Source organism: Perca flavescens, chromosome 10 (assembly GCF_004354835.1).
Source record: "Perca flavescens isolate YP-PL-M2 chromosome 10, PFLA_1.0, whole genome shotgun sequence".
NCBI lineage: Eukaryota > Metazoa > Chordata > Actinopteri > Perciformes > Percidae > Perca > Perca flavescens.
This window is the reverse complement of record NC_041340.1, coordinates 12,699,832-12,723,870: the sequence shown is the minus strand read 5'-3', so window position 1 is coordinate 12,723,870 and position 24,039 is coordinate 12,699,832. Positions and strand designations below refer to the sequence as shown.

General features: G+C 38.0%; 1 protein-coding gene and 1 long non-coding RNA gene across 3 annotated transcripts in view; one reads left to right on the top strand and one right to left on the bottom strand.

The window, feature by feature from the left end:
- LOC114562295 (ecto-NOX disulfide-thiol exchanger 2-like) overlaps window positions 1-24,039 on the top strand; it is a 196,901-nt gene that overhangs the window by 154,778 nt on the left and 18,084 nt on the right. For both annotated transcript variants that reach the window (XM_028588625.1, XM_028588624.1), the window contains 4 exons: window positions 5,482-5,588; window positions 9,379-9,499; window positions 14,893-15,080; window positions 20,552-20,680. In XM_028588625.1, coding sequence (XP_028444426.1) covers window positions 5,482-5,588; window positions 9,379-9,499; window positions 14,893-15,080; window positions 20,552-20,680 — 545 coding nt within the window. The remainder of the gene's footprint in view (window positions 1-5,481; window positions 5,589-9,378; window positions 9,500-14,892; window positions 15,081-20,551; window positions 20,681-24,039) is intronic.
- On the bottom strand, window positions 14,314-15,802 carry LOC114562297 (uncharacterized). Its single transcript, XR_003693483.1, has 3 exons — window positions 15,728-15,802; window positions 14,878-15,062; window positions 14,314-14,394 (listed from the first exon to the last, which is right to left on the bottom strand). It is a non-coding gene; the product is annotated as an uncharacterized LOC114562297 (long non-coding RNA).

Here is a 24,039-nt window from a genome sequence, read left to right as displayed (position 1 = left end):
ATACTTGGGTAACAGATGAAATCGACCACACTCGCTGCAGTAATTCCCATGACACTCTGCAGTCTGCCGTTTTATCACAGGTCACCGCTCTGTACACGGCATATCAAATGCTCAAATACCCAGCAAGAAATACCATGACATAAATACGCTGTAACCCACACATTTTCACACATACACTTACCAACATACTCTTTCTCTCTCTCTCTCTCTCTCTCATACACACACACACACTCACACAAATACAAAGCAAGCAATAGTTTACATTAATGATAATACAATATTATTTTTTTGCAGGACACATGTTCCAGGACAAACTGGTAAAGGCTTACTAAGACAAAAATAAACATGAGGCAAATTCTATTCCTTCTGATGACATAAGATGAATTGTGGCTACTGCTGCTATCTCCAGCCATAGCAAAAGTATACAGACCAGAGAAATAATATTTAGCAATGAGTTATTCATTTCTTAAAGACAGTGCTTACATAGCCTGTTTCTAGATTTCCAAACCTGACTTCACATGTCAGATTTTTTCAGCGATTAATTTAGGTCAGGTGTTGTGGCCACTGACAGCTGATTGTTTTAGTAGGCAGGATTAAGAATAGGGGCGTCATCTTCCTAGATAGCTAGATAGCTCTTTTTCTCTCTGTCAGTCTCCTTCACTCTTTTTCTTCCTGTGTTTCTCTTTCATTAAAGGCCGTCCACATCCAACACAATAATCCATACAAACACTTATTTCTATTCATGAGTTTGTCTTTCACTCGCCGTAGTTCCAGCCATGCAAATGCCAACACTGATATTGGTCTCCCATGAGGCAGTTGTATTCACCACACCTGTGAACAAAAGAGACATCCATATTTACCAGGCTCTGCTTTTGTCAAAGGCTGTCATCCAAGGACACATTATCATTTTCACATTATCACTTCTGTCACCTTGAATAGAATTACCTTTATTGAAAAGTTCTTGACATTGTTGCTGTTTTAATTTCTTTTTAATTAGTCAATTTATTGATCAGCTTTGAAAATGTGACATAGCCATGGCACAACCAAAAAGCAGCCACATACTATTGTGTAATTTACTGAATATGTTCATACTCTGTGTAGCGGTCATTGCACCCTTTGTTGCATCCTATGAGACTTGCTTTGTGCAGATGTTGCACACCTTCCTTAGAATGTGTTATGGACCACCTACATCACACAATCTTAACAGGTAGGCTGAGTTACTTGGTTACAGAATTTCCTGCCCCAAAATCACAGCAGGCAAGCATTATACATCAAAGGAGTTCTATATATTGGCACCACTATTAGACCTGACACTGTCCCAGACCTGTCACTGCTTCTGAGGCATTCCTCCATTTGATAAAGTGCTGACTTCCTATTTCGCACCTGTTCTGCTAACTGGTCAGGGAATACAAGACCTTATGGTTGTGTCCCTGTAAGCAGGGAAAATGAAAAACCTGACCAGAAGTATTACTACTACCACAGGCTGTGTCGTGGCCTTAACCGCAGCTAGTTTCTGACATGTCTTGCTAAGCTTGACTGGCTTCTATCAAAAACATAGGGGAGGTCTCCTGTGTGCTTCTCTCTCACCAGAGGGATTGTTTGACGATTCAGTGCATCCAGAGAGGAGTAGGAAAAGCCCAGTTAAAGCATCCTCTTCCTCTGTTGTCTGTTTTACACCCATCCTTCTGCTGTGGAAGAAAGGGTGCTCTGTGTTGGGCAGCCAAGACCAAGGCATATCTCACCAGAAGGGTCAGGTGCTAGTACTGTTTAAATACACTGGGATTCTGCAATTTATTTAATTTGTTGCAGTTGGAATTTTGTTTATTTTGCCAAAGTTTTGGCCACTTAAAGGGATATTTCACTGTTGGAAAGATGAATATATCTTTAAATTGGATCACTTATGTAGTAGAAATGTGACATTTTCTTTAGAAATTGGTGGCTTCTAGGCCAAGAAAAGCCAGAAAATGTGTTTTTGGCTTATGTGGATTAAAGACACCAAATCCCACAATGCACTTGCTTTGCTGCTTTAGCATCTACTCCCAAGCCATGCCTACCGTTTACAGACAGACAGACAGTGAGACAGTCAACTCAACTCAAGTGTGTTTTATTGTCATTTCAACCATATACACGAAACAGCGTTTCACCGTGGCTCTAGTGGTGTTACACATTTAAAATATATACAAACAACATTATATAAAAATGACATACGAAACAGGCTACATTTAGTGCACACACATTATAGGCTCCGTAAAGTTCAGCTTACACATACTAGCATGTGGGCTGTAAACACAAGTATAAACACAGCCGTAAATTTGTGTGGAATGTAGATTAGTCGGCATTTAACAGTCACAAACCCCTCCAGCAGTTAGTTGGTTCCAAGCACCCCATTTCTGCACCAGTCCGTGTTAACACAGCCCACCTCCACTAGTCTTACCCGGCGAAAGAGCAGCAGGCCTGGTAGCTGGATAGTCCACTGTTGTTCAGCCATGTTTCCACAACAACAAAAACACAGCAGTCTCTGAACTCGCATTGGGAGTTTCGTTGAAGTTGAATGTATTCCAGTTTGTTGTCTAATGAGCGGACACTTGCAAGCAGGATGGATGGCACAGGTGGCAACCAGCACTTGTTACACGTTCCCCGCTGATGATGTCCCTTTACCGGCCAGAGGCATCGGCCAGGCGGGCGAAGCTCGCGTAGTGTGTCGAGTATTCCGTCTGTAGTAAAGTGTCCTGCATATTCTCCGATCTGTACCAATGTATCCCGGTGGTACACATGTGCGGTAGTTTGAATGCACATAATTGTTGTAGAAGTTTTCTGCTGAAAAGACCATGGATGTATTAAGAGAACAAAAAGAAAAGAAAAAACGGAGATCCCTGTTAGCAAAGATTCAAGATGGCTGACGCTCGTTTTGCTTCGGCAATACTCCCTATGGGCAGGTTGAAAACATGCGGCAGTAGCTCCTACTACTGGCTGTAGTCCATTGCCTCTGTGCAAAAATGCCTACAATGACAGAAAGCGACGTTTTTTGCATCATCTGAGGCTTTTTTCCAGACCCACAATACAGAAATCTCTCGTCTCAAGGCAAGGCGAGGCAAGGCAGCATTATTTGTATAGCACATTTCAGCAACAAGGCAATTCAAAGTGCTTTACATAAAACATTAAAGAGCAGTTAGAAAACCATTAAAATCTATTTAAAAGCATTAAAAGACAAGAATAAAATGTAAAGAGCAGTTAGAAAACAATTTAAAACAATTTAAAAACATTAAAAGACAAGAATAAAATGTACAGTGCAGTACATGACGTCCAAATTGTGGTGGAAGTTTTTCTTAAAGCAGCAGGGTTTTAAAGATATCAATGAATGAATCAATTTTATCTTACCCGTACTGCTTGAAATCTCTTCCTGTTCGTTTTTGATCGGAGTGGAAAACAGTCAAGAGCGCTCCGCTGTCCTGACCCCCTTCTCTCTGAAATACCTTTTTAAGGTTAGAGGTATGAGGCAGGTGATTTTTGATCTCTGGATAGTCAGTCATCAGCGACCCACAGAGCTCTTTCTCTCTGTTTTCTCATCCAATCCTGTTTTATCGTACAATGTACAATGTGATCGTCACCACAAGGCAAGGTTATTTCTTCGGCAAACCTTCGTAAAAACCCGGGACGGCCCTGCAGACATCTCTTAATAGTCAAGAACTCGCTTAGGGTGTCACAGACTATTTACTATTTTATGTCTTCTGCAGTCCGTCTCTAAATAGTCAAGAGCTTGTTTAAAGTGTCACAGATTTTTTTTTTTTTTTTACAAGTAGTCAAGATCTCAGCGGGACATGAGGGAGGGAAGCACGGTCATTCGAAAATACTCCCGTGTTTCTACTGATACAAAGCTTAATGCTAAATCAGTGAAGTATCCCTTTAAAGTTCTCAAATGAAAATGTTTTAATTGATGTCTTCTCCAGCTGACATAGTGTTTGCTAGCCTCTTACAACTAGCTAAGAGTCATAGTAAAGTAGTTTTGTCAATTGTAATTTATAAAATGGACCATTTTCCTGAGCAAATCCTCCTTGTGTTATCTTACCCTACTTGCTAATTCATTTGTTTGGAATTAGTTCCAGGCTTTGTGTACGTACTCAGCAATTGATTAGTCTGTCCTTGTACATAAAAATATCCTTGGATTTGTTGATTAAATCAAAGCATTTAAAACTTGTATTTTAACTTGATTCAAACATTGGTTTATGTTGCTTCTAAAGCTTAACAACCTCCTATCATTTTCATTTTGTTTTCAGTTGGCGCAGACACAGATATCCTCATGCTGTCAAAACATGTAAAATAGACAATATTATTGTACAAATGCAGTAATATTAATACTGTACTGGTCCATCATTCCCCATTGACCAATAAAACTGAAGTAATCAGGGAATAAATGTATTATTAATACTTTAAAACATGTCTGAAGGAGGACTTTAAATGTCCACGGCCATGATTCGTCCGTCTGATCTGAGATACATTTTCTCCTTTGAGCAAACAATCGATGTGGGCTGTTTGTTGCCTTATGGCATACAATACCAATCTAGTGCACATTTGCCCCTGTGATGCTGATACAAAATGTAAAATGCAGTTTTGGGGCCAGTAGATGCTGCTAATGTTTTCATTGATGGTCTCATCAAGTTACAGTACACAGTGTTTAGAAATTAGCGTGGAAATTATTTGGTAATGCTCCAAACAATACAGTATATCCCAGGGTATGGTTCATCATCTGAAACTTTCTCTTCCAATAAAACCGTTTTAATTTCATGGACCGTAGCCAGTTTTAGCTCTCAGCATTTTTTTCTAAACAACTATAGGGATCTTTCATGGGCCCTACTATTAGAACCAATTTCTCAAGAAAACAATAATTTCTGTGTTTCCAATAATCACACAATTTTTAAGATAAGTGCAGTGTAGAAATCTGTTGGACAGAGTATTAATTATCGGTGTGCGCATGCCAATTGTTGGGGAGAATTGGGTGTCTTTTATGTCTGAAGATGGTAGGGAACCACAACACAGTGATACATGTTTGCTTCTCTTCTCCTTGCAACGATACTTCATTTGTCTATGAATTATATAACATTAAACTTTGAAGAACCGAAGAATCCTGCACAGGGTTTCTTCACAGTCAAGAGTTCTTGATCATACGCACCAATGTGTGAATTTTGCTGTAATAATATCAAAAGCACACACAACACAGTTTCTGATTTTATGCCATGACATGTGGTCTTTACTGATGGTGTCAAATAAGTTTAAAATTACTACTATTACTACTAATAGTTAGTTAGTTATATCGCAGAATATCGCAATATGTTTGAAATCGCAATAATATTGTATTGTGACATAAGTATTATGATAATAATTGTTGTAAATGATTTAAATAAGGATTCCCATGTTTCTCTTTCCCTCTTTCTTCCTCCTTCTTTTGCCCTTTCTCTGCATCTACATATTCCCTCCTCACCACAGTTGAACAGATTGTGTCTGTATTCCACGCTGCTTCCAAACAAAAGGCATGGGACCATTTCTCCAAAGCTCAGCGGAAGAACCTGGACATATGGCGCACGCAGGTTGAGGTTAGTAATATATATTAATATAATATATAATATAAATAATTTTTTACATGCGTATATATATATAAACTTGCTTAAAAATCTGAAAAGGTAAAAGTTTTACACAAAAGTTCATTATCAACCATTGTTTATTCTAGAGCTGCAAAGAATAATCCATTAGTTGTCAACTATTACATTAATTGCCATTTATTTTGATTAATCAGTTGGAATAATTAAAAAAAAAATAAAAACAAGTAAAGATTCTTTGATTCCAGTTTCTTAAATGTGAATATTTTGTGAATGTTTTTTTTAATCGAGGTGAGACAACAGCACGCTTAAGAGAAGCAGGGGAAATGCCAGGCTGCAGAGAGCAATTAATATTACTTTCTATGGAATTTATAAAGCAATGAAAGACCGATTAAAACAGTTTGGTAGGGATGGAATCGAGAGAACAAGTGCTAGGCTTTAGGCACTGAATTACTTCCTCTAGGTTTTTGGAGTTAACAGGTGATAAAGTTGACATTTAGCTTGTGACAGTAAATACTGGTGAGGGTGGAGCTGGGCCAGATTGATTGCTGCAAGAGATTGTTATATTATCTCTAATATGAGACAGTTTATATTGGGAAAAGACAGCAAATTTAGTTGTTGTGAGGAGCTCGTGAGGAATCGATTTAGAGGACTTTGTCAGTTGAAGAGAATAGAAATTAGACATAATTGTTAATTAATTGAGAGATGTAGGACAGATTTTATATTTGCGTTATAACAATAGAGTGCATTTTTGTATATTTCAAACTCAACGTGCAATTAGTTTTTTCTCCATTTCCGTTCAGCTCTCCAACTGACTTTTTTTTGACATTATTTCTTTTTCATCAGGATATCTCATATGGATAGGAAAGGTGTAAGGTAATGAAAGGTGTAAATTAAATCACATCGCATTGCAGGCAGAATCAAGCTAACATTAACATTTATTAATAACCGGTGTAAACTGGCCCCATGATCAGATGACATTATCCAGATAACAGACTGTATGTTAATACCAGGTATAGGTTGCTTTGATGCCTCTCTGCTGCTTTAAACTGTCGCACCATTTGCTGCCTGCTGTCATATATGGATAGACCACATTTTTGCATGTTTTGTTTGGCCCAGAAATGAGGTTATCCAATCGTAATTTTTTCAGAAACTGACTGTTTTTTTTTTTTTTCATTATTATTTACTGTCAGACAAATGCCACGTCAATTATGGTGAAGATTTGTGTTTAATGGAGCCTGTGTTGTATTTAATAGAGAGTGCAGCATTAGGTGTAGATCTGATGGGTGAAGTTTTGATCTGCTAAAAGTCTCTTAATGCCTGAGTGTAGAAAGTGTTGAGTGAGGGGTGTAATCAACAACCAGATAATCACACACACACACACACACACACACACACACACACACACACACACACACACACACACATACACAGTTTCATGCACTCAGAGAAACACTGTGTATAATGTGTTATATCCACAGACAGAAAATGCACGTCATTGCAAATGAAGCTTGTAGTATCAAAAAGAGAATAGCGATTATTCTGCTCCGTCCCCTGCAGAACTATGAAAATGCTAATACGTTTCCAGAAATAGATCTATGACATTAACAAGCATTCAGAACCGCTGCTGGGAGCTGTCCACATTAGAGTGTTGATACATTAATCACACTTTCCACTTTAACCCACGAATATTGATTTGCTGTTAGGTGGAGCACCATGCCTCTACACATTGTTGTTAACCCCCCAGTGTAATGACAGTAGCCTTCGCATCAGAGGTTTAAGAGGTTTATCGGTGTTTTAAGAAGCCCCCAACATTTCCTGGAAGGCACTAGGATTAGGCAATGGTAATGGTTATGGTTAGGGTTAGGGTTAGGTGCCTTAAAGTCAACGGTTGCAGCGCTGCCTGGAAGGAGACGTTGGGGGCTTAAAACACCATTGAGCGTTTAAGAGCGCAGGGTGAGTGTATGTTCAGATCCTCATGTTTGTTACCACTGCTGTAGAAAAGCCTCTTGTGTTCAGCATAAGTGTAAATGAGCTCCTGAATTATTCTCAGTGCCTCAGTCAGCCTGGGTGTTGTTTCCATCACTGTATCTGTAATAAGACAAACTGCTTCACCATCTGGACATCAGACAGACTGCGGCAAAATGCAGCTCTAGTTCTATCACAATCTAATGGATGACACAATTTATACTTGATGTTTTTTTAGTTGCCTAAATTTAAGCAAATCCAATCTTAAACGCTGACTTTTGCATTTAGCCCAAGTGAGCCGAAAGGCAGAATCAGTAGTTTCAGCAAATCCATAGAAACAACATATGTTTAAGTTCAATTTCAAGTGACAAGCCCTGCAATGGCTGTAGGAATTATAACTCTTTTCCATCTGAAGCAAAGGAGGAAGTTGTGTGACGTTGTAATAGGTCCACGGATGGAGGACTTTAATATTGCAGACCGCTGTTCGTCTCCTGTCTCTTCCATACAGTAAATGGTTTTTTTTTTAACCATAAATCCGGTTGCAATTATGTTCAAATGGTTATTATTGTAGCCATGACGACAAAGGTCCCCTGATATTAACAAAATAGTTATTTCAACAACAATTGTTTCATTCTTTAACATTTTCACCGTTTCAAATGCCACACACGCTCTTTAAAATAGGTATGCATATTTTCAAATGGATGATATTATTTTGAAAACAACATTTGTAAGTTTGGTGAAAGGCTTGATGTATTGAAAACCATGGAGAATGGAATGGAGTTTTTCGTTTGAGTGTACAGGCTTCTGCTGCTGCGGAGGAAATCATCTGCACAGACAAAATGTCACGTCCCTTTTTGCTCTCTCTAAGGTGAAGCCTGTTATGTCACTTGAGGGACACCAGTTTTCCCTCGCCTTTGACATGGCACAGGAAATTGAAGTGGACAAATTGAAAAGATGTTTTAGGAACACAAATGTAGAGCTGTAACCACCATTGCAGTTATTGCATGTTATTCTACCCTTGCGTTTGCTCAGAAAATGGCTGATTGTTATTGTAATCTTTCTTTCAGTAATTGTATGTCACGTATGTAACAAACAGACATTACAAAGGTTGTTTTTTATAATGTTTTATTCAGACTACTATGAAGCATTCTAGTATGGCATTTGAGGGGGTTCTTGGTGTAAACAAAATGTCAGATTATAGTCTTCTTTAGTTCTTTAACATGCTCAATAGCCTGTTTTTAATCCCGTTGTCTTTTATCTGTTTTATACTTCACACTGCATTAATAAGGGAAGAAAGGCCTTGTGCCCTAATAGAACATATTGGTGTGTGTGTGTGTGTGTGTGTGTGTGTGTGTGTGTGTGTGTGTGTGTGTGTGTGTGTGTGTGTGTGTGTGTGTGTGTGTGTGTGTGTGTGTGTGTGTGTGTGTGTGTGTTTACCAGGCAATAATCATAAAATCATATTGTCCTGTTGACCTCTTTTTATTTGACTATTAATAGTCGAATAAAAAGAGGTCAACAGGACAATATGATCTCTCTGCAGGTCAAACTGTACCAGGTTTACTGTGTTCAGAGTCAAGTTTTTTCACATTATTTGAAATTATTTTTTCATGATCTACTGAATAAACACTGCAGGCTTTTATCATTTCTTTTTACTCCTTGGTAGCTCAAATGCGAGTTCCAGGGGACTGGAATTTTCCACTTTCAACCTCTGACAAATGCAGCGTAAGCGTGTAGGATGTTGTCATCACGGCTGTGTGATTTTGCATTGGTTTGCATTTTATTGCAGATATTTACTTGCTTCTGTTTTTGTGTTTTGCAGAAGATTAGAAACATGCACAACGAGCAGCTGATAGGCATCAGGGGAGAAGAGGAGATGGAGATGTCTGACGATGACATGCAGGATTCCACCGGTTCCAACAGCAAAGACTTTGAGGACTCAGGTAAAAAATAATTGGACTGACACTAAACAGCGTACAGGTGCTAAATGATGTGGGTACTTTGCCACAAAGGATACCGTCACACTCTATGGGTTCTGGCTAAAAATGTAGTATAATCTGTACAACAAAAACTTGGATACACAGAATTGCAGCAAAAATAACTTACATAACAGTACATTGTAATCTGTTTGACTACGTCTTTTAAAAAACTGTTTCTGGTTGATTAGTGATGGCAAAACAATTGCTCACACAACAGAATTAATTTGGCTGTTGTGGATACATTGGCCAATCATTTAATCGGCCTCAGCTGCATTTCAAGTTTTTTGCTGTGGACAAAAGACGGTAGAGGTAAATGTTTGACACACACCATCATTTGATTCTCCTCTCTGGAACACAGTATTGGTCTCTTGCAATTTTTCAATGTGTAAAGTAAAGTAATGCTGGGGAATGTAGGAAATCACTCAGTATAGTAGTGTAGATGAAGTGGGGTCAATCAAATTGGTTCCACAAAAATTGCATTAAAAGTGTTTGTCACAAATCATTGAATCTAAAATCACACACAATCAGAGAGAGAGAGAGAGAGAGAGAGAGAGAGAGAGAGAGAGAATCTGAGCCTGCATTACCTCTGGGAAGAGCCTGTAATCTCATATTAGAAATACAATAAGAGATTTAAAAAAGATGTGCCGAAACAGGAAATAGAGCTAATCTTTGGAAATCTCTTTTGTGAAAGAAAGTAGCACCCTTAAGGCTCCATATTGGGATTATTATTACTGCAGTGACTCTGCACTGATGAATCTGATATGAGACCAACAGCAAACAAAAAAAAATAAATTGACAGAAATTAAACAGAGAATAACGCTAACATTGCTGAAGCTTCCTTTAATGAAAATATTTTACATTGGGGGCGTCCTTTGTGGAATTTCATAAATGATGTATGGGTGTACTGTATGGTACGCAAGGTGCACACATAAGCACAAGGAAGCTGAAAAAGAAATCTCTGATCTCAAGTTATGGGTGAGGGTTTTCTGTCACAGCACAGAGATTAACGGGGAAATAAACTGTTGTTATTCCCCCAGCGTGAAGCGTATGTGTGTGCATGCATGCCTACAGGTACATGTGTTTGTCAGTGTTGATAACATTCAGAGCACACAGGGGAAATTTGACAGAATCTGGCTAAACTGTTGGCTTTCTTTTGGGAGCAAGTTAATAACATAGTTGATAATCAATACTATCCTCACCCCATCTCTGCCTCGGTGAATACTGCTAGGAGAAAGAACACATTTGCACCAAGCTGCGGTCTCCATATCCATCTTTATATTATCAAAAATTAGTAATTTAATAATGTTTCCAAACATAGCTTGAGAAGAATAAAAATTAAATGAAAGTATTTCTTGACAAAAAAAACATGTGTCATAGCGACCACTTAAAGCCCTTTTGACACTACAGGCACCATTCACCCCATTCACACACACATTCATACACAGGTGGCCAAGGCTGCCATACCATGTGCCACCTGCTCATCAGCTAAACAACCAATCATGCACATTCACACAACGATGGAAAGCCAATAGGAGCAATTATCGCAGACCTTCCGATTGGTAGACGACAGCTCTACCTCCTGAGCAACAGCTCCCCATTATGGGAGTATCAAACACTGTGATATCTTAATGTGATCCACATGTTAATCATACAGGTGAAATTAAACACAATTCAGGATATTGTTACCATCTAATCTACATCATCATTTCAGCGCCATTCTGGATGAAACATTAGACATCCTATTATCTTTCTGATTTGACTGACAGTCATTGCAACAGCAGGCTCACATTGAAAATAATTTAATTAATAACAGCATGTGTGAATGATGTTCTAACATCCCTTTACACCATTTAAAGTAATTAGCTATGGAAATGTAGATTTTACAGTTCAATTAATTGCAGTGCTGAAAGAAAGAATAAACCTCATTCACACAACTTTTCTCAAATTGTCTGTGTGTCACTTTTGTTCTGGGGGAAATTGCCCTCAGAATAGCCTAAGGTTCATGGAATATGCATTTATCGGTTAATTAATTCATGTAGATCTTTGCTGATTTTGATTCACACCCTGACAAACCCACAGGTGATCTGCAGATTAAAAACAGTGTGAAAACAGAAAATAGAAAGTAGAAAAACTTTAATATATAAAAGCATTGTAAAAATGTTACTGATGCTGTTATTGGCATCAACAATAAAATCATACCGTACTATGTAAGAAGAAAAAAAGCAGTTTGACTTAAGGTTACCTTCCAGGATGAAATGTAAAAAGTGCACAGGTCAACATCAAGCTCTTGAGTTATGTGCCATATGGATGAATATATTATGGGAAAGAGTGTGTTGTCACCAGGCAGTTGATTTGATTAAAGCAGCAGATGGAAAGCTCAGACTGTTGCTAATGTAATAGTGTTGTTTCAAACCGTAGCTCCCGACTAAAGCTTCAATGCACCATTATACTCCATCAGAACTTCCAGTCAGACAGTTAATCAGCTTCAGAACCCCCTAATAGCCCCTATACAGTATCCCCCTACTCTGACAACTGGCTTTATACAAGCTAGTTCTTTCTGAGCATAACCCTGCCCTAATATCCACCATGTCCACGTGTATCCACCAGCACACAGATGCATGATGCTGTTTGCTCCAGAGGGGTCTAAGGCTTCAGCAGTGTTTTAACTCGGGAGCTACTGTATGTGACAATAGTTAAAATGTCCCTCTCCTGTGAGTTTCAGTAGATAGTAAACTAAAAACATTGACACATGCATGATTGTGCCTAAGTCGACTAAGTAAATTGGACTAACTGCACAATGTTGCCCTGAGGCAACAAATATAAAATATCACAGTTTTAGTATATAAATAAAAACAAACTAAGTATCTAAACAATCAAACATACTTATTTACATATCTATGCACATGAATGTATAGTTTTATATAAAGTTATTTCAATTTAAACATGTTAAAAAGTGATATTTATCTTACCAATATGCTGCAATATAATATAGACAGTATATAAAATGGACCAACAGATACGTTCCCAATCTTACAGAGACGGAGAGTGTAGTTATATGTAAGGAGATAACATAGCCACAGGCTAATTATTGCTAACTAAAATGCTAGTTAACATTAGTAATTAAACTTAAACAGCTAATGTAAGTCGAAACTGCCTGCAAGCTTATCCTGTACTATACGGTAATTCCTCTACTATGCGACAGTAAAAGCCGGTACACACCAGCCAGACGGACAACCCTTGGCAGAAAAGCCAGTCGAAATGATCAGTCGCGTCCCCGAGATCCAAAAAACTGCCTCGGGACACACTGAGGCGACACCGACCTGAGAAACGTAATACGTCTCCATAGCAGCAGGCGGCTCTGTATTGTTGCCCAAGAAATGAAAACCGGCAGCTGATTGGACAAACACGTCACATGGGTTTGTTTTCTCCAGAAATTCAAAGCCAGGCTGTCATGGCGGCCGTTCAGAATACGATCTCATATTGTACTAAAATAGCGCACTGAAAAATGTTTGTGAAAACATTTTAAGTGAGAAATAGGCCATGCAGTTCCTGAATCTGTCTTCATTTCAGCTCAACAAAGGTCAGTTTAAAAGATTTTTGTCAGATTTTGAGAGACTCTAGTCACGCTCATTCCGCTCCCCATTTCCGGGTGAGTCCCGACTGCCCTGCCGCCGACTGAACGTGTCAGGTTGGCCAAAATGAAGGCCGACAGCCCCCCAGACTGACGACGGCACGGGACACACCGAACTGATTCAAGTCAATGACCTCGCCAGACTTGATTTTTGGCCCTGTGTGTCCCGGGCTTAAGTCGTGTGGTTATGACACAATCGTTAGCCTATTTTTACAAAAACGTCTGCTACGGAGCCATAACATGAGATACAAGGTAATGGAGCCTTTTATACATTGTCGTGTTTCTTTAGAAATAAACAGTGGACAAATAGAGTCTTTAAACGTTTCAGATGTAAAGTTATTCACTGTCAAAATGAATGGCAGTCAATGGAATGTTAATGCCGGGTGATGGCTTATTAGCATCAAAATGGCGCCATAGGAGGTACGCGTTACGGGGAGAGGCTTACCCCCTTGGTGGCAATGCTTCCGGAAAGGACTGCTCCACCCCCAAACAAAAGACCACACCCACTTCAACCAATCATTTCATAGGCTACGGATATGTCTGGTGATATTATTTTTTTTTAACTAACTTTTTAAATGGCCAGTGTGAGGTCCAAAAATGAAGTTTGTTGCCTGAGGGAAACGTTATGCAGTAAAAGGGTTAACTTCCATTCAGTCAGAGGGTAAGGTCACCAATGCAACATGCATCTTGAAATAATAGATATTAAAAGATTGCCTGAAGTAGACATGATTATTAATAGTTTAGTAGCCCAAAATGATTAAGGGTAAACTGTTCTAATTCACACATTAGAACCTTCAAATTGTCTGAGCCAACCCTTTACCTATTGTAGAATATTATTCTGGAGTGTGCATCATATTAGACTTTAAGGCTGTGTTGTGAGTGTACAAAAGAAAATCTGATTTGGGGCATTTATTAAAATAGCATTAATATAGTTATGGATTTCAGATCAAAATCAATAAATCAGCTTTGTGCTGCTTTCAGTCACACTAAGGTCAGTGTGATTTAAATTTCTTCTGGAAATTCAGGAAGAAAAAGAACAGGAAAAAGGAAAATTCTATTGAAGTCAAAAGCCTGTTAGAGATAAAAGGCATTTTTCAAAAGGGTTTGTATTTTAGTGCCTGCATGGGAACATAATGTCTTAAATGCTCTCATACTCTGCATTTGGTTCACAAATGTAAAAGGAGGAGGATGATTCTTTGTCTAAAAGTCTCCAGGGGTTCTTCTTCTCCTGTTATTGAGATTAAACAGAATTAATTTTGCGGCAGCATTTTTAAAAATGTCATGGTACTTTTTTAATGCTTCTGTATGAGGTAAAAGAATAAAGACATATGTTAATGTTATTTACAGTATTGAGTCGGTGGAAATGTGTGTATTATGTAAGGTTGACAGATGCTTCAATTTGGCTTTTACCAGTGGACTATTTGTGAATATAAATCTCACATTTTACAGAAATCAGCTATATTTTTTTAATGAACGTACTGGCATTTATGCGTATATAATTAGAGTTTTGAATTTCAAGAATCAGTTACAGAATCAAGAAACAGTAATCTGCTTTTGTTTAAACAACGGAAATGTGTTTGCATTTCTTGTTGATGCCAGAATTGGAAACCTAGGGGGAGAGAACCATAGCGTTTGGCATTTAGACAGAAACTAGACTGAATAAATCCTTTCCATATGCCGTCTAATAATGTGTCATTGTGTGTTTGTGTACCGAATGAATCTGTAGGTGTTTCCCAAGCAGAAGCCTTGAAGGAGGAGAACGACTCTCTGCGCTGCCAGCTGGATGCCTACAGGAACGAGGTGGAGCTGCTCAAACAGGAACAAGGAAAGAACCAACCAATCAGCAGTGAGGAGGACAGCACACACTCTGAGCAGCTCAGCTTCCTGCAGCAGGCTCTGCAAGGCATGCAGAAGGTAATGTCTACTGTAGTATAGACACATACTGCACGATGATGCCTCATACATCAGGAAGAAGTTAGGAATAAACAATAATGAATGCAGAGACATAAAGATAATGCAAATCTGCCTCTAAAAGAATCGGGTCTGCTATGATAAAACTGCAGTTAAGCATTGGAAGTAGAATTTTCTCGAGTTTGCATTACATATCATCTCACTAGATGTATCCTGTGATTCAAGTTTAGACCACTAAACAGATGACTTTGGTCAGTTGTTTTGACACATGCGATAGGATTGAAAATGAGCAGTATATTGGGTAATATGAAACCAAATAGAATAAATGTCAGTATCTTAAACAAAATCAATATACTCATAACCTCTACACTGCAAGAAATATCCACCTGAACAAGCAGTTTTGAGTCTTTTTTTTCTTCAAATTCCTCAAATACCATTCGTTTTCCCATGTAGCATTTTCTGTTTTAAGATTTTTTTGCTACCAGAATAATAAGAGCTCACCCGACTATCACTGAATTGCATTGAAAACAGGTGAAATGTCCTTACTCACTCTTACTTGGAAGTTATTCACTTATCAGGAAAAGAAGAAGCAAAACAAAAGCCCAATGTCAGTCACGCAAGAAGTACCTCGACAGGACTTGACAACAAACCTCAGCCATTTTCTGTGTGGTTTCAATCAGCAAAAGTTTAATGTTTATTGCTGTTAAAGCAGCTTTAATCTTGGCACTCCTGTAATGTCCTTGATATTGCAAACTCATAGGGAGTGACTTTTTTTTTTTAAATCACAGCTGATAGTAATCGGGGATTACACAGTATTTCACAGCTCAGAGAAATTGCAGGTCATCTTCAGGGCTGTGACATCGCAAAATTACCTGAATGTACATAAACAAGGCAATCGTTTGAGAAGTCAGTGTTTATCTACTTTGTTGTGTTTGTCAGTGAGCAGTAAAATTAGTATTAAAGCAGTTCAGATTAAGAAGAAAACAACCTCTTGAAGCTTTCTGTCCAGCAGTGGGAAGGATATGTATCTGTTACGGAAAAACTTAGATTAGATTAACCTGAGAAATGTTTAAACAAGGAAGAAAATGTTCCCTTTGCAGGCAGTTCTAATGTTAAGTTAGTCAAGTTGGATATCAAAGATTTCACCTGTCAGAATTTAAGTAACAGAAGGCAGCTAAACTTTTAACAGTGTGATGCCCCCACTGTGTTTCTGTTAACTCTGTGTTTTTGCAAGGAGCCTCTCAGGCAAATGGAGTATTTGTGCTAATGTTATACACCTGGCTTGCCTGGTTAAAGGCCCTGCATACCCGCACAGGTGTTTTCACTTATTCTGTCTGATTAGACCTCTGCTCAGGTAGATACAGGGCTGAGGTATGCACGCCATGTACCAATTAGGATGATAAAGGTGTTAATTGTCCTGACTCCTGCCCTAACAGATGCAACAACAAGAGAGTGAGACAACAGTCTGTACACCCCCCCCGCAGTCATGAGAAGCTAAGCTCTGATCAGGTAGATTAAGTAAAAAAAATTGTATTTAATTCAATTTTACAGAATGTTAAAGATTTAGGGATTTAAGATGAGTTTAAACCCACGTTGTCCAAAACATGCCATGAATGGTTCCGAAATTTGATTGCTCAGCTTTTAGAATGTGGTGTTAATTGTTGCCATTAATTGTCTAGTTCCAGTTTCTTCAATGTGAGGATTTGCTGCTTTTCTCTGTTTTATATCTGTGTATATCCCTTGTGTTGTCTTCCCGTCAACTTTTTTTCCAATGTTTTTGACGCCTATTTTCACAGTTTGTTTTTGCTTTTTCCAACATTTTAAATTGTAAAATTTTTCTTCTACACATTTTCAGCGCCCATATTTTATGATATAACACAAAAATTGAAAACGGGTCAATTTGACCCGAAGTCAACACAAGGGTTAAATAAGTACATTCAATACCTTTTGACTTTAGACTGTTATTTGGACAAAACAAGGCATTTGAATATGTTGGCTTGGTCTTGGAGATTGTGATGGGTATTTCTCACTCATGGCTTTTGAGACAAAACAATTAGTTTAATAATTGAGAAAATAATTATCAGATCAATTGATAATAAAAGCAATTGTTATATGCAGCTCTAGTGTTGACGCATGGTTGATTTTGCCGCTGTATGTGTTTTTATTTTTTAGCTAGCATTTTATACATTTCAACATTTCATAACTCCCACAACACTAATATATCCTGGCCTCCCCGTGCTTATAGCTACATTTATGGTTTAATTTTAAGTTGTAGTTAATTGTTATATTAGTCTGTACAATGCAGTGTGGTGAAACATGCTGCTGTACTGCTTCAGTTTCTCTACTGTAGTTGAATTTGAGGGAAAGTACATATTGCTTCTTTAATACTAAATCATTTTCACCATTATCTGATCCAATATCTGGTAGCTGCAGGCATGTGTTTGTGGACGGGTTGGGATGTGATGTGTTGTTTGATTGAACAATAGAGTTTGGCATTTAGACAGAAATTACACCTTTAAGTGGCTAAAATGATAGAAAAGAAAGGTATCCTAGGGACCAGCATTGAGAACCACAGCTTTAGGCTATATTTAATAGAATATTACTCTCAGGAACATTTAGTAATCCACACTAAAAAAAAGGAAAACACTTCCTTAGGCAGAAATCCACTTTTCTGATCACCTGCTGTGTTGTCAAATAGCCCCAGCTTGCAGTTCTTCCTTAAGCGTAGAGATGTCATAGAAAATATTGTTTTCAAGGGAGTGGAAGAGCTTTTCTCAACTTCCATCTCAGTTGACAAAGTGCATTGTAATCACCTTTTATGAAATTTGTCTCCAGTACGTAAATGAAAACATCAGCATGGATAATTTGAACATTATGCTCCTGAAATTGTTATGGTTCCTTCAAAAGTATTATCAGAAAAACATGCATCCTGTAGGAGAGAGCTGATGTACACTTTGAAACCTAATAAACATTTGTATTGTCTGCTTGAGCCTTTTTCCACACATGACAAAATTTCACATTTCTTTATCTAAATGATGCCAAACGCAAAAACATTTTAAAGATTATATTTCCCTATGAAAGGTTGACTTTTGTTTTTCTAATGCTACACATTTCCACATACATGTTCATACACCTCAGCAAGCTGCACAGTGCAAACACAATCTTCTGTTCATCATGTGGAGATTTGCCTCTGGTGCTTGCCAATAGTCTAATCAGCAAAAAGTCTTAATTATCACAAATTATGCACTAGTTCTGCAGTCAGTGTTTTGAGTCAAGCCTCTAAATTAATGTTCAGCTTTTGGGCTTACATCTAATAATGTGTTAAGTAGTAACCTCTTTCGATCAGGTTCACACAACGCTCTAATTTACAAGTCACTCTGTTTGATCTGCATGAAGGAAATGTTAATGTAGATATAAACACGGAACTTGATAAGATGTTTGTTTGGATTATGATCTGACCTCAGCAGCCAGGGGTCACTGCAATTTATGCAAATTATTGTCCTATCCTCCCATTGGATATAAGGACTCAGTTTCATCTGACACTGAAGACACAATATATCTTAATCTTAATATGTCATCAGGAAATTGTTAAGTGTGTGTTGTTACCTGCATTCTGTCTGCATCGTGATAGGAAATTGGATAAGTAGTTGGGCATGGTTGACAACATCAAATGTCAGCTTCTGTTCTTCAGCTCACAAACACCATTTGTACCAACCTGAGATTCAGGTTGCACAATCAACAAAATCACAAGGTTCAATTAATATTCCAGTTACAAAATGTGCTGTTATGATTGATAGATAGATAGATAGATAGATAGATAGATAGATAGATAGATACTTTATTGATCCCCAAGGGGAAATTCAAGGTCCCAGTAGCTTGAAAACATCACACACAACATACACATACATCATAAACAGGATGACAAAATAACAAATCCACATGAATAATATGGACAATAAAAGAAAAGATACTAAATAAAAAATCCAATGAATGTAATAAGGGATGTATAAGCATGAGACGCTTGCAGTGACAGGGCAGGGACTGACCCTGTGATTCAGTATGCATGGCAAGGTGCTCTATTAGAGTGTGTCATGGTGGTAGTGCAAATAAGTCCAATAGTGCAAGGATAAAGTCTAGACACCAGCATTAAATATGGACAATATAAGAGAATAATGTAGACATAGTAATATAAAAACTATAGCAGTGCAAGGATAAAGTTTTAAAAAAGACAGCATTAAATATGGACATTATATGGGAATAAAGTAGACAGTAGGATAAATACAAATCAACAGTCAATATTAGAGGCTTGAATTAATAGGGTTACAGTCATTGTTCAAGTATTAAAGGTGCTGTAGGTAAGATTGTGAAGATCCAGGACTTTGCCAAAAAATTTGAACATCGACACCTTCTCAGTCCCTCCCCCCTTTCTGCTGAAGCCCAAATCATCTCCTAAGACCCTCCCATACAAGGGAGTTTGACACAACTGCCTAGGCATGTCAGACAACATTTCCAAATACAGACGTTAATACCAGGTTTTAAACTGATTACATCTGGCTAATTTTATATTTCCGGTTTCTGCTCGTTAGCCAGTCATCCTGTTAACATATATTAATAATATGTACAGTAATATAGTCTGTATGAATTAGTAAAATCATATTGTTTGTTCAGATGACTTAGCTGATACTTCTCAAGCTGCAAATGGTTTCCTGTGACACAGGAACCTACATTTCAAAAGAAACTGGCCTTAAGAGATTGTTCAAATTATCTTCAGACGTTGTGAGACTTAAATTATTTTTAATATGTAAAGGACTGGAACTGCCTCAGTGCATGAGTTGTGCAATGTATATACATAATGTATATAATGTATATCCCTTTTTCAATACCGGTACTTTCACCAGTTTTTACTGAACCACCATCATTGTGCCAGATATGATTACTAGATTTGTGCTATTTGCCAGCCACCTGTCTACTTATCTGTATTGCAAAGTGTATACCACAAATAAAACATGATGCAGACAGAGCACAGACCAAAATTGCGTAATGTAAAAATACTATGGTGTAATTGGATCATTCATTATATAGACAACATTAGCAGACAACATATTTTTAATACTTGGTATGAATGATGTCTTAGATATGCAGATGAGCTCATTATGTGCAGGTCTGACTAGCTGAATCTTTTCCCTCTTCCTGTCTCCAGACCGGTGCTCAGTTTTCACCCCACTTGGCACACACTGCACAGCACCTCTGTAATTGATGAATTGTTCAGCATCACATTAAATAAAGAAGGTGTTGAGGGAGTGCTTATTTTGAATTTCTCCCAAGAAATTTTACCTTTTGATTAATGGTTAATGTTGGGACCCTGCATCAGATTAACTTATCTGTCAAAGATCAGCAGTTGTGAAACGTGGCTAACATGAACATTAATGGCTAACCACTCTTTTTTTTTTTTTTTTTTTTTTCTTTATGTTTAGCAACTGCTGAGAATGAGGGATGAGTTGAAGGAGCGAGAGGCAGAGCTTGAGAAGAGTATAGAAGAAAAACAGCAGCTGAAGAACCAAATCCGTGACCTCAAGTCAGGACTGACCACACACACACTACAGGTCAGAACAAAACACACACACACACACACACACACACACACACACACACACACACACATGCTAAGTCAAGGAAAAAACGTGTTTATGTTTGGGTAAATGGTAATTATTTTATAATTTATTTTATTTTATAATTTTATAATTGTTTAAAAAAAAAAGCGGGCCTCATTTGTGGTATAGTTTGAAAGAATTTACTTCATAATGAGTGTCAGTGCATGGCGAATGTTGCATATTGGTAAAATTATTCAACACACCACAGGCTTCATTTTAGTGAAGATGTTGGTGCATTTGAATTGGTGTCTAATGATTTTTCCCTGAATCAACCCAGCACAGTAGATGAGAGATGGAACTCCTCCCCAGGGGCGTAGCACAAAATTCTGCATCCTGTACACAGGCATCCTCTATGGGCCCCTCCCCGCACCACAGCTTTCATTCATTCTAGTATCTTTGTGGGCCCCCTTCTCACATGAGGGCCGTGTATACTCAGTCCCCTTTTTCCCCCCAGCTGTAATACGTTCAAAGTACGTATTACAGCTACAGTAGCCTTCACACTTCAAAAAGCTGGTCTCTTGCTCTTTTTCAATATCCTTTTTCTTTTTCTGGGCGAAGAAGAAGACTCCTGTTCCTGAAATTTGGATTTTGAATATGTGTGGTCCTCCATGTTTCTTTCTTCAAACTTGCCGGGGCCGGGAAGCTACGATACCCATTAGCAGCATTAGCAACGAAAATGCGAAAGGCGGAGCAGTATGTCCTGTATCTCCCTTATCAGCTAACGTATTTCAAGATGGCGCATGAATAAGGAGCGTCTACCCCAGTTCATGCAAATGCAGATGTAAAATTTCAAGCCAAAAGGAATACTTGGAATTGATGATGGAGGTAAATATTCATAAAAAGGACAAATTTGTTAACGGGCAACACAGATTTTGATAATGAACAACTAAACATGTTACACACTGGACCTTTAAATCAAAATCATGTCAAAGGTTGCATATGAAGTTCATCCTTAACATTTCAGTCTTAGACTTTTTGTTTGTCTGTTTCATTAAAAAAAAATCAGGTTTCACTAATCTGCCTTCTTCCATCATACCACTAGCTTTACAAAAAGCCATCCTATGTTTTGCCAGTTAAATGCTTTTAATGTGACAGCAGAAGGAAAAGTTTGGTTTGCATAAGCAGTAAATACAGCTCCGATACAGCTGTAGAGAACAATAAGCTGAGATGCTAGTATCAAGTGTTTACATGCATTAAAGTAACCGGGTTACAGTAGGCTTCTCCAGTAAGCAGAATTTTTTCAACTGTCATGTAAAAGAATAACTTGGTTACAGTAATCGGTACTGTATATGTTTAACCAGATATCTAAACTGCTTTTTACAAGCGTGTATGTGCAAAATAAAAGATTGCAGACATGTAAAAACAGCAGAGCGGCTGGATGAAAGAAGAGCTCAATAATTACAAACTAACCTGTACAACTCAACAAAACATCTTCTACTGTTAAATTAAGGAAGTCATGCCTCCAAAATAACGTTGGGGGTGGGGGAGAAATATGATTACTAACCTGCGTTAAATACATACAGATTTACTGTAACTATGTTACTAAAGTGCATATAGCAGTAGTTATATTAGCGATTAACATGGTTTGTCTGAGTAACCTGGTTACTTAAGTGCATGTAAACAGAGTACATGAGATACATTAGATACAATTAGAAAAAGTATCGCTGAATTACATGCTGCATAATTTCCTGTGAATCCCATGCGTGTGAAGGCAATTTAAATCTTGTGTGGGAATGGCGGACCCCACCAATGAAAACTACTACATAGAGAGGTAATTACAAATGCATTAATGGCTATTGCTGACAAAATGCTGATCATAAATGGTATCAACAAAGGGGTTTGATATAATGGAAACGGTTATAAATGAATGTGAGTGAAATGTTAAACGGGAATTATACTTAATCTAAGAAGTCTTAAGAGAAATATCAACTTGTTATATTTTGCACTTTGAGATTTCTCTCTCAAATTCATTCTTAAATCAAGATACAGCCTGTAACTGTTTCCTGTGTGGTAGAAGGCATTTAAGGGTATGTCAAATCTGTGAATGAACTTTTACTCCCAAATGAGATTTATTTTACAGTTTGAAGCGGAAAATGTTTGCATATCTTGGGAAAATTACCCCGGGTACGATCATTGCCAGCACTGCCATGTCCTCAATTTCATCCTTGTAACGCTGTATGTTGATGTTACATCATAAAATAGGAGATGGATTTTTTAGAATAGGCAGACCAAAAGGTAACTGATTGTTCCTAGACCAGTTTGGAAAGTTAAATGGGAAATAAAAAAAGCATGTAATCTCCTTTGTTTACCATCAAGCCCTTTAGTGAAGGACAAGTGATGACCAACTCTAATGAGGCTGATCATGGGCTGACAGGATAACACAGAGCAGCTCAAATGTACAGTTTGTATGCCTTTGAAGCAGTTTGTTGAGAACTATCCTTGAATATTAGCGCAGACAAAAGCTGTGAAGAGACCAAACTGTCCTGAACCGTACTATAAAAGAAAAACTAAAATTAACTGCTTTTCTGCTCCATATGAGACACAGAGGCACATATTTCAAAACACCTCAAATATGTTGCATATTGCAGGTCACCTATTGACATGCAACAAAGATCTTATTATAGTGCAGGTGTGCTCCATTACCTCTTATGTTGTAATTCCTTGCTGGCATATTTTGGCTCAGCGTGGTAAAAGGGAAGAGAGTGAACATAAAATCTAGCTTCAAGTTTAATCAGCTATGTAATTGGATAATGATAATACTAAAATGGTACTGGCACGTGGTGCCTGATGACTCTGGTGGCTTGCTGTTTGCTCTCAGGTCATCTTTTTGATCCACAGAGCTGCTCAAATTGGTTTGCTGTGAGCTAATAGAATGTCGCCCAGCTGCAGATATTCAAACTATGGGAATTAGCTTTTCTCTTTTCTTTGTGCCTTGCCCTCTGATGGGCTTCCCTGTCCTCAGCACACTGAGACAGATCCATGCACAATAATACCCAATAAAGGAGTGGGGAATTCGCCACTTGGCTCTCCTTCTTACTAAGCACATATTCAGGATTCATCTGTAATCACAATGACCACCTCATTTGCTACATCTGGATTTTATTTTCTAGTTTTTTTGGAAACTGATGTGGCTCCTCTAGAGGAGCGGTTTCTTGACTGGGAAGGACTAAAGGGATGGGTTTGTGAAGCTCCTTTACTCTAGCTTGTTCTACTATGGATTCTCCTGGCTCCTTTTGTTAAAATAAATAAGTTATTGTTTTTTTTAAAAATTGTTTTTTGGAACAGCTTAGACTTGAAAGGGGAGAGAGAGG